At 43.6% G+C, this 12175-nt stretch overlaps 1 protein-coding gene across 1 annotated transcript; it reads left to right on the top strand.

The window, feature by feature from the left end:
* Positions 1-218: 218 nt before the first annotated feature.
* Positions 219-11867, top strand: LOC125481802 (solute carrier family 22 member 5-like; the record flags this gene model as incomplete). The annotated part of the gene is made up of 5 exons (XM_048593709.1): positions 219-310; positions 1231-1445; positions 1755-1937; positions 3522-3657; positions 11689-11867. Coding segments are annotated over 5 exons (723 nt in total), but the record flags the coding sequence as incomplete, so codon positions are not given.
* Positions 11868-12175: the final 308 nt, after the last annotated feature.

Here is a 12175-nt window from a genome sequence, read left to right as displayed (position 1 = left end):
CTGATAACCCACGGAATTGGGGAGCATTCTCTTGCATTTATTTTGGTCATTCCTCAAGGATACGTTTTGCATAATCAACCAAGTGAATTGTCTACGGTTTCGTTTATTGAGTTACGAGCAGGGTCATGCTTCATATTGTTCAAATAACATTTACCGGCTCTTCTCTGTTAGTTACTCATTTCACAATGTTAATTTTTATATTTTCTTGTACTCTTCAGCTGCCGGATGAAAATACACATGCAGTCACTTACTTGGATTTGGTTAGGACTGCCAATATCAGAAACATCACCATATTTGCGGTCCTTGTGTGGTGAGTAAAGAGAAAATTCTCAGTAAGCGTTTCCTTTAGACCCCTATCCTTAACTTCTCTGAGGACGTTTGTGAAAAACTGACAGGCATCCTTGCCACTAAGGTTGAAGCTCTCCATTTTAGCTCCATCTTCACCACCACCACCAACCACCCCACCCCGGCCCAGCTCTTGAACCCCTAGTAATAGCCTAAAGTTCACAGCATTTTTCGAGTTTGTTTTCTATGTTGCCCTCTCCCATCTAGTTGGCATGACTGTATGTCCTCCTCCTCCTCCTGCCCCAACCAGCTCACACACACACTCTAAACTGGTTATTGCTCAATTTCTATTCCTAGTCTTCAGGGCTGATAAGTAAGGGTCTCCCTATCTTTAGGTACTGTCATCTTAGCTTTCAAATCTGCCCTCAACAAAAAGTGAGAAAATCCTTTGATGTTCCTGTCCTTGCCCCATCACCATGTTATTTTCTCGAGTTTGGAGGCCTTCCAAACGCACACTGAAGTCTTCAATCTGTTTTAAACCTTGCTACAGCGTTGAAACAACTCTGACCAAAATGACAAACCATCTTAGTGATTTGGTTATGTGCTGGGCAGTTCTTCCACCAATCTGTAGAGAGTTGACCATACCATTTTCCTTCAACACGTCACGTCCATTGTCCTGCTGGGTAGGACTGCCTTTGACTATTTTCACCCTCAACAAAACCAGTCACATCTAGAGGATCTATATCAGTGGCTTTTAATTTTTCTGCCTAAAGCTGTACAAGATTCTACAACACACGATTCCTCACTGGGAGAGTGGAAGGAAATAAACTTTCTAATAATCACGGTGTTTCCTGAGCGTTCCTGTATTTTTCTCTTTGTTTCAGATTTCTACCACCTGCAATATTTTTCTTTCCAATAACACTTACTTTTCACATCTTTTTGTAGGATGATTTCCTCTGTGGGTTACTTTGGGTTATCCTTCGATACGCCCAATATGCACGGAGACCCCTATATCAACTGCTTTATCTCTGCGGCGACTGAAATAGCATCCTATGTGATAGCGTGGATATTGCTGCGTGTATCACCCCGTCGGATCTCCCTTGCTTGCATTGTGGTGTGTAGTGGAGTTATGCTGCTGTTGATCCAGGTTGTACCTTCACGTAAGAGTTCAAACCAGTTAAGTTGGGGACCCTCCGTTTTCTTGAATCATGTTGTATTTAACATCCCAGTTTCATTCTGTGGCGTTCCTCCAGAGCTGTTCTGGCTAACAAACCCCAATCAGGTCTTGCGTAGGTGATGTTGTGGAGTTGCCCACAGTGGCTACACTGTAAGGCTTGTGTGATGGGCAGGAAGGTCCACACTGCTCACGTTGATCATGTGGTTGAAAACAAGCTCATTTAAAAAATTGATTTAAACTACTTGGAAACTTTTGCGTATATTACTAACCTGTTTGTGCTTGGGTTTCACAGGTCACTATGGGGTTACCATGGTAATGGCAATGGTTGGTAAATTCGGATATGCAGCAGCATTCTCTATGATCTATGTTTTCTCAACTGAACTGTACCCAACTGTAGTGAGGAATATGGGTGTTGCAGCTTGTTCCATGGCAGCCATGATTTCCACCGTAATATCCCCGTATTTTGCTTATCTGGGTAAGAGGTAAAAGCTTCCGGCAATTATATATTTTAATTGTTTAAAAAATTGATACCAGTGAGGTGAGTGAAGTGGGTATCTCAATTTAAGAACTTAAACTGTTGATAAAAAAACAAACCAAAGAACTGCAGGTACTGGAAATCCGACACAATACCGGAAAGTGCCGGAGAAACTCAGCAGGTCTGGGAAAGAGAGAAACAGAGTTCACGTTTTCGGCTTAGCCCACTACTCCTTGCTTTAAATATCTGCTTAATTTTCCTTTGGGGCAAATGGAATCATCTCTACAGCAAACATCCAATTTGGAGCATTTAGGAAGAACACAAATCTGAGAAAGCAGTGGTAAATATATTTCGTGCTTCTGAGGAAGGGAAGAACTGCTGATAATTTAAAACTGGTGACTTGAATGGATCTTGAAGCACTGTCTTTCTGTTTGAGATGAGAATATTACCATCCCATTGTAAAGGGTAAGGGGGAGAAGGCTGCAGGTTTACACTATCCTGATAATGGTTGTTAATATATAGAACCACTTAAGGGTTCTGATGCACATTCCCTTTTATTATCAGAACAGAGAGCCACGGTAGCATGTTTGCAGTCTTTCCTAACACATCCTTATTAATTTTATTTTTAAATAAAACTGAAAAGTATTTTGTTTATCCCTCTGCTTTTTTAAATAAAAAATGTCAATGGGATAGATGCATGTCTCTGGCTAGGCCAGCATTTATTGCTCACCCAAAGATTAACCACGTTGCTGTGGGTTGGGATTCAGATGAGGCTGGACAAGGTAAGGATTGGAGATTTCCTTCTGTAAGTAACATTAATAAGCTATACTTTTTTTTAATGACAATAGTTGCCTTTAGACAAGTTCTTTGAATTCAGTAAGAGACTGAAATAAATATGTCATGTTAGGATTTGAACCCATCTTCCCAGTGCATTAACCTGGAGTTTTGGGTTACTAGTCCAGTGACATTATCACAATAACCACCACCGATCCTTAACAGCAAATAGCAGTTAGTTGTTCTGTATCACCTTGAAGTGATAACATGACCTACAGGATTGTTTGCAAGAAAATCTGACTGAGCCATGTAAGGAGATATGGGGTAACTAAAAGTTCAGTGAGAAAGATGGCTTTGAAAGGAGGAGTGAGACATTTAGGGGAAGGAATTCCAGAATTAGAGTGAGATATGCAATTGGCCAGAATTGGAAAAGTACAGGGATCACTGAGGGTGTAAAGCAGAAGGAAGTTATTACGAGAGTCTGTTCAGGAATTTGGAAGTAAGGATTTTGCATTTCTAAATTGAAGCTTTTTTTAGTTTGTTCCAAAGCGATAACTTTGGCATAATGTTATAGTATAATGGTGTAAGATTCTACTTTTCCTACCAAAGGTATTGGGCAAAGCAGGAATGATGCATTTGTGCAGTACAATGTATGCCAATGTGTGGTTGTATCTGAGGCATTAGGTTTTTGTTGTTTGCTTCCTCTTCATTTTAGCCTTATTAGTTTCACATTCCTAGCAGCATACGTTCATAGAGTAAACTCATCTGAGGAACCTCCAATGGCTGTAATATTATTTCTTTGTTTCTCAGGGATGCATGATAAAATATTGCCATTCATCTTAATGGGAAGCCTATCGATAACGGCTGGAATTTTCTGCTTGGTGCTGCCTGAAACATATGGCCAACCTCTTCCACAGACTATTGATCAAGTGCAACCAATTCTCTGGTATGTCTGCAGTACGGTAGGCACTTGCATGTCCTAGTGTGTCCTTTCTTCTTTCTTTATCTCATTTTTCTTCATCACACTCTTCTTGTATAACCTTCCAATACCTTTTCTTCCCCTTGTGCCAACTCTTGGAGGTCAGAAGTCACAAGACACCAAGTTATAGTCCAACAGGTTTATTTGAAATCACAAGGAGTGCGGCCCTTTCGTCAGGCGACATGTGATTTTTGACCTTGTCTATCCCATTCCAACAGCGGCACCTCCCCGTCATAACTCTTGGAGAGGTACTGGATAAACTTGGCTGGGGGAAGATTTGTGTGATCTCTGGAACCCTTTAAAAGTTGCAATTCAGACTCCTGGAAAAGGTTGCTCAAGAACATTTTTAAAAGGTACGACGATCTTTTGCTGGCGGATTATGATTTTTATATTTCTGTCCAAAAAAATGAGAAAAGCAACTATCCCAGTAACTGTCCACGGGCCTGTCAATCTAACGTCTGTGATGAGGAAACTTTGAAACATTAATCTGGGACAAAATTAATCGGCACTCAGAAAAAATATGGGTTAATAATTAAAAAGCAGCACAGAGTGACTACCGCCTAGTGGCTTTGACCTCCCATAATCATGAAGTGCTTTGAGAGGCTGGTCATGGCCCACATAAACTCCAGTCTCCCAGCCCACCTCAATCTCCTGCAGTTTGCTTACCAACATAACAGAGGATGCCATATCCCTAGCCCTGCACTCATCCCTGGAACATCTGGACAACAAGTACACCTACGTCAGACTCCTGCTCATTGACTACCGCTCCGCTTTCGACACGATTATCCCCTCCAGACTGATCTCAATACTCTGAGACCTAAGTCTTGGCTCTACCCTCTGCCACTGGGTCCTTCGCTTCCTGAAACAAGGACCACAATCAGTGATGATAAACAACTGCACCTCCTCCACAATAACATTCAACTCTGGAGGCCGTCAGTTCTCAGCCCTCTACTGTGATCCCTGTACACCCACAACTGTGTTGCCAAATGCTGAACGAACGCCATCTATAGGTTCACTGACCACACCACCATGGTAGGACAGATATCAAACAATAATGAGTCAGAATATAGAAAGGAGATAGAGGTCTTGGTGACGTGGTGCAATGACAACAGTCCCTCTCTTAATGTCAGGAAAACTAAAGAACTGATCATAGACTTCAGAAAGAAAGGAGGAGAACGCGCCCCCATCACATCTTTGGAGTGGAGGTTGAGAGCGTCAAGTTCCTCGGTGTGACGACAATCGACAATCTGTCCTGGACTTGCCACTTGGATGAAATGGCCAAGAAGGCACAACAATGCCTCCTCTTCCTCATGCAACTCAGAAAATTTGCAATGTCCATAAGGACCTTCACTGACTTTTACAGATACTCCATTGAAAGCGTACTGTCTGGGTGCACAACGGCCTGGTATGGCAACTGCTCTGCCCAGGACTGTAAGAAACTGCAAAAGGCTGTATGCACAGCCCAGACCATCACGGAAGCCAACCTTCCATCCATGGATAATGAGGTGTAGAGCTGGATGAACACAGCAGCATCAGAGGAGCAGGAAAGTTGACGTTTCGGGTCTAGACCTTTCTTCAGAAATGGGGGAGGGGAAGGGGATTCTGAAATAAATAGGGAGAGAGAGGGAGGCGGATAGAAGATGGATAGAGGAAAAGATAGGTGGAGAGGAGACAGACAGGTCAAAGAGGCGGGGTTGGAGCCAGTAAAGGTGAGTGTAGGTGGGGAGGTAGGGAGGAGATAGGTCAGTCCAGGGAGGACGGACAGGTCAAGGAGGCGGGATGAGGCTAGTAGGTAGGAGATGGGGGTGGGACTTGAGGTGGGAGGATTGGATAGGTGGGCGGCAGGACAGGTTAGAGAGGCGGGGACAATCTGGGCTGGTTTTGGGATGCGCTAGGGAGAGGGGAGATTTTGAAGCTTTTGGGAAAGAGGGTTTCCTTTTCATGGGGCACTGGCATCAGTTCTGGGACAGGAGGGATCTATACCGCTGGGATGGACTCCACTTGAACAGGGCCGGGTCCAGTGTTCTGGCGAAAAGGGTAAATAGGGTGGTTAATGGGACTTTAAACTAGTAAGTAGGGGTCAGGGAGAAGTGAGTGTAGAGGGAGAATAACAATTAACGTAAGGCAAAGCAGCAGGTTAGCAGGTGACGAGGAAGCTTCAACTCCATTGAAAATTAAGAAAAAAGTTAAAGGGAAGGAGAACTCAAGAGCTGTTAGTAATGGAGGTAATAGGACCCAAAAAGAAGGTGCAAAAACTGGCATAAGGGCACTTTATCTGTATGCTCGGAGCATTCGAAACAAGGTGGATGAGTTGACGGCGCAAATCATGGCAAATAGGTATGATTTAGTGGCCATTACAGAGACATGGTTACAGGATGGTCATGACTGGGAGTTAAATATCCAGGGGTATCAAACTATTCGGAAGGACAGACAGGAAGGTAAGGGAGGTGGCATCGCTCTGATTTTTAAGGATGATATCAGGACAGTAGTGAGAGATGATATAGGTTCTACTGAACAAAAGGTTGAATCCATTTGGGTGGAAATTAGGAATAGCAGGGAGAAGAAGTCACTGATAGGTGTGGTCTATAGGCCACCAAATAATGACATTGTGGTGGGGCAGGCAATAAACATAGAAATAGCTAATGCATGTAAAAATGGTACAGCAATTGTCATGGGGGATTTTAATCTACATTTCGATTGGTCAAACCAGGTCGGTCATGGCAGCCTTGAGGAGGGGTTCATAGAATGCATCCGTGATAATTTCCTTGAACAATATGTAATGGAACCTACGAGGGATCAAGCTATCCTAGATCTAGTCCTGTGTAATGAGACAGGAATAATTAATGATCTCACAGTTAGGGATCCTCTCAGAAGGAGCGATCACAGTATGGTCGAATTTAAAATACAGATGGAGCGTGAGAAGGTTAAATCCAGCACCAATGTCCTGTGCTTAAACAAAGGAGACTATGAAGGAATGAGGGAGGAGTTAGCTAAGGTAGAATGGGAGCAAAAGCTTTATGGTGGGTCAATTGAAGAACAGTGGAGGACTTTCAAAACGATTTTTCACAGTGCTCAGCAGAAGTATATTCCAGTGATAAGGAAGAACTGTAGGAAAAGAGAGAGCCAGCCATGGATGTCTAAGGAAATAAAGGAAAGTATCAGATTGAAAAAAAAAACACATACAAAAAAGCAAAGAATAGTGGGAAACTAGTAGACTGGGAAATTTTTAAAGGCCAACAGACAGCCACAAAAAAAGTTATAAAGAAAAGTAAGATAGATTATGAGAGTAAACTAGCTCAGAATATAAGAACAGGCAGCAAAAGTTTCTATAAATATGTAAATCGTAAAAGAGTGGCAAAGGTAAACATTGGTCCTTTAGAGGATGAGAAGGCCAATTTAATAACTGGGAATGAGGAAATAGCCGAGACGTTAAACAGTTATTTTGTGTCGGTGTTCACAGTGGAAGACACAAATAACATGCTGAAAACTAATGGCAAGAAGGTTATAGCAGGCGAGGACCTAGAAACTATCATTATCCCTAAGGAGGCAGTGCTGGGCAAGCTAATGGGGCTAAACGTAGACAAGTCTCCTGGCCCTGATGAAATGCATCCCTGGGTACTAAAAGAGGTGATGGGGGAAATAGCGAATGCACTAGTAATTATTTACCAAAATTCACTGGACTCTGGGGTGGTTCCCGCAGATTGGAAAACAGCCAATGTGACGCCACTGTTTAAAAAAGGAAGTAGACAAAAAGCAGGTAACTATAGGCCAGTTAGCTTAACTTCGGTAGTGGGGAAATGCTTGAATCTATCATTAAGGAAGAAATAGCAAGACATCTGGATATAAATTGTCCCATTGGAAACACCCAGCATGGGTTCATGAAGGGTAGGTCATGTTTAACTAATCTGGTGGAATTCTTTGAGGACATTACTTGCACGGTGGACAGTGGGGAACCTATGGATGTGGTGTATCTGGATTTCCAGAAGGCATTTGACAAGGTGCCACACCAAAGGCTGCTACATAAGATAAAGTTGCACGGTATTACAGGTAATGTATTGGCATGGATAGAGGATTGGTTGACCAGTAGAAAGCAAAGAGTAGGGTTAAATGGGTGTTTTTCTGGTTGGCGGTCAGTGGCTAGTGGTGTGCCTCAGGGATCAGTTTTGGGACCGCAATTGTTTACAATTTACATAGATGATTTGGAGTTGGGGACTAAGTGTGGTGTGTCAAAATTTGCAGATGACACGAAGGTGAGTGGTGGAGCAAAGTGTGCAGAAGACACTGAAAGTTTGCAGAGGGATATAGATAGTCTAAGTGAGTGGGCAAAGGTCTGGCAGATGGGGTACAATGTTGATAAGTGTGAGGTCATCCATTTTGGTAGGAATAACAGCAAAATGGACTATGTTTTAAATGGTAAAAATTTGCAGCACGCTGCTGTGCAGAGGGACTTGGGTGTCCTTGTGCATGAATTGCTAAAAGTAGGATTGCAGGTGCAGCAGGTAATTAAAAAGGGAAATGGAATTCTGTCTGCCATTGCTAGAGGGATGGAGTTTAAAAACAGGGAGGCCATGCTGCAGCTGTATAAGGTCCTGGTGAGGCCACACCTGGAGTACAGTGTGCAGTTTTGGTCTCCTTACTTGAGAAGGGATATTCTCGCACTGGAGGGGGTGCCGAGGAGATTCACTCGGTTGATTCCAGAGTTGAGAGGGTTGGATTATGAGGAGAGACTGAGTAGACTGGGATTATACTCATTGGAATTCAGAAGAATGAGGGGAGATCTTATAGAAACATATAACATTATGAAGGGAATAGATAAGGTGGAGGCAGGGAGGTTGTTTCTGCCAGCAGGTGAAACTAGGACTAGAGGGCATCGCCTCAAAATAAAGGGAAGCAGATATAGGACTGAGGTCAGGAGGAACTTCTTCACCCAAAGGGTTGTGAATCTGTGGAATTCCCTGCCCAGTGAAGCGGTTGAAGCTACCTTGCTGAATGTTTTTAAGGCAAGGCTAGATAAATTTTTGAACAGTAAAGGAATTAAGGGTTATGGTGAGTGGGCGGGTAAGTGGAGCTGAGTCTCAAAAAGATCAGCCATGATCTTATTAAATGGCGGGGCAGGCTCGAGGGTCCAGATGGCCTCCTACTGTTCCTAGTTCTTATGTTCTAAGTCCACATTGATACCATTGGGCTTCAGGGTTCCCAAGCTAAATATGAGATGCTGTTCCTGCAGCCTTCAGGTGGCATCGTTGTGGCACTGCAGGAGGCCCAGGATGGACATGTCGTCCAAAGAGTGGGAGGGGGAGTTGAAATGGTTTGCGACTGGGAGGTGCAGTCGTTTGTTGTGAACCAAGCATAGGTGTTCCACAAAGGGTCCCCATTTTAACTCCCCCTCCCACTCCTGGGACCATTTCAACTCCACCTAGACACATCCCCCTGTCCTTTCCCTGTAACCCTGCATTTCCCATGACATATGCACCTAGCCTGCACATCCCTGAACACTATGGACAATTTAGCATGGCCAATCCACCTAACTTGCACATCTTTGGACTGTGGGAAGAAATGAGAGCACCTGGAGGAAACCCACGCAGACGCGGGGAGAACGTGCAAACTCCACACAGACAGTCGGCCTGAGGGTGGAATTGAACCCGTGTCCCTGGTGCTGTGAGGCAGCAGTGCTAAGCACCATGCCGCCCCCTTGATCCTCAGAGAAATAATTTCTCCATATCTCTGTTGGGCATACTCATTTTGTGAACCCCTAGTTCTCGATTCTGTCACACAAGGAAGTGTCCTTACCATATGCACGCTGTCGTGTCCCCATAAGATCTTGCATGTTTCAATCAAGTCATCTCTGATTCTTCCAAGTTCCAACGGATACAGGGTCCAGGCCTATCCAGGCTTTCTTCTTAAGACAACCTGCCCATTCCAGGTATTAGTCTTGTAAATCTTCTCTGAACTGTCTTCACCACATTTACATCCTTTACATATAGAGACCAGTGCTATACACAGACCTCCAGATGTGGTCTCATCAATGCCCTGTATAACTGAAGAAGAATCTCTCTCTTTTATTGTGAGGCTTATTGAAAACTTGTGAGAACATCTGTTGGCTTTCCTAATCATTTGCTGGACCTGCATTTTAACCTTTACAATTTCATACATTTGGATACTCCGATCCATCTGAGCTATCAGAGCTTGACAATCTTTCAACATTAAGAGAATATGCTTCTTTTTATTGTCCATTTTGGCAGGAGACATTCACGTTTTGCCACATTACGCTCCATTTGCAAGATCTTTGCCTACATGTTTAGCCTATCCATATCCCTTTGTTGTCTCCTTGTTTCTGTTTCACAAGGGAGCAGGAATGGGCCACTTGCCCCCTTGAACCTGTTTAACTGTTCAATAAGGTCATGGTTTATCTGACTGTGGCCTTAAACCAGTTTGTCTCCATGTCGGCCGTTATAAAAACCCAAACAGGAAAATCTCAATGCAGATGTACATTGTTATATCTTGCTGTGGGATTTGAACCTACCAACCTCTGTGGTTGCTACTTGAATAGCATAACCATTCAACTGAAGTATCCTTCACTTACAACTTTCTGTCTAGATTGTGGATTTAAGCTCTTTCGAATTGCTGTTGCTGTGGCAATGTGTTGATTTCCTGTGGTCCGAATGCATTGTAGTATTCAAACTATAGTATGGTGAATTGTCTCTAATATCTCTGCATACCTTCCTGAAGTTTGTGCTCCAGTGTTAATACTTTATCTCTAAGTACGTAAGAAGGAAGTATTTCTGATCATTTGGCATTTCTCCAACATCTCTATCCCACAGGACAGAGTCTTAGCCAAGGAATTCTATATTGAAGAGCTCCTGGAAACCCATTTCAGTAACTGGAGCTTCAGCCATTCTTGCCTCCTTTTGCTGAGGTGGGCAATGCATTTAACTGGGTGGGAGGATAAGCACCTCTCTGCCTTACTGATGACTTTATGTCTAGGGCCGGATTTAGTTTCCTAGCCTGCTACTAACTAAGGCCAGAGGTGGGCACCTGATGCCCACTTGAGGAACTGATCCTTCTATCAACAGCAGCTGGGGCGCAGACAAATCAAACCCTATCAGGTGGTGTTTGCGGGCTCTTTGGGGTATTTTTGGGGGGGGATTCATCTTTCAACGCCGCCCAGTGCGTCATTGAGGGACCCAACATCAGGAAGAGAGATCCCAATGAGAAGTCACCCCTCCCTTGCTGACAATACCTGCTCCCCCCGCACCCCCCATCCCAACATTTACCTATGGCCCGGGACTTGCTGTGACCTTAGGCCTTGGGTTGGTACATGGCAGTAAGTAGGCACTGTTCCCACTTCTGCATGGTACCTCTTGGGCAGGATATTGCCTCATGAGGGTCTTTGATTGTTGGAAGACCAGCTGCTGCCCAGTGAAGTGGTACTTAATTCCACCAGAGTCCTCAATGGAGGGTGACACAGGGTTCTTAGCTGTCCTGCTGATGGGCAAGGCACCTCCTAACCAGCCCCTCCCAGTTTTTGTTGTGGCCATTACATCTACTGCAAGAGAGTTCAATTACACCTGCTAATTCAGCGCTCCTTGTGCATTGCCTGATCTATCAATGAATTGACTTGTCTGTTTTCTGTTTATTTGAATGGAATGTCAATGGTGAAGGAATGAAACCAGCCTGCAATTCTTCAAGCTGCTGGACCACCCTCCCCCAACCCCATCTTTAAAACCTGTAATATTGGGTGGGATGCTCTTCGGAGTGTTGGTGTGGACTCGATGGGCCAAATGGCCTGGTTCCACACTGTAGGGATTCTGTAATTTCCTTACGGCTTTGTATTGAAATCTGTTATTGGAGTGTTTGTGGCCTATAAAGCATGTAAGACAACACTTTTTTCTCTGTACCTTGGTACACGTGACAGTAATAAACCAAACTGTGGAGTGAACCCTGGTTTTTGATGTTAGAATGGAAGGTGTTCATTGTATTGTTTTCTTTTTTTTTCAGTTGTACAGCATCAAGAGAAGATGATGCCACAGAGGCAGAAAAGGATAAAAATGCTGAAAACGAACAAACCTTGAACTGTCAAATGGAATCTGTCTGACTTTTGATTTTGTAAATTGCTGGCCCTTCAGAATTATTGCTTGGGAGAAACGTCAATAAAATGGAAGGATTTTAATCACTGAGCTCAGTCGCTCTGACACTGTTTGAGCTTTCAACCAGAGTTGTACAACTAAATCATTTGTGACATTTCTCAAATTTGTTCGGTTCTGCCTTTATAGCTGATGAAGTGAAGTTTGCAGTTATCTGGAACTCATTTAGGAAGCCAGGGCTAACACTTCATGCACCAAAAAATTTCCTTGATAATTTGGCTTAATTATAAGACTGTATCAAGGTTTAGCAATTTTAAATTCTCTTCTACTTTTTTCAAACTCCTCCACAGTTCTCCTTGCCTCATCTTTAACCTCCACAGACCCTCCAACCCATCTCGACC

This window comes from Rhincodon typus, unplaced genomic scaffold (assembly GCF_021869965.1).
Source record: "Rhincodon typus isolate 14 unplaced genomic scaffold, sRhiTyp1.1 hic_rhity00003632, whole genome shotgun sequence".
Lineage (NCBI taxonomy): Eukaryota > Metazoa > Chordata > Chondrichthyes > Orectolobiformes > Rhincodontidae > Rhincodon > Rhincodon typus.
Note: the sequence above shows the minus strand (reverse complement) of the source record. Positions and strands in the feature narration are given on the sequence as shown.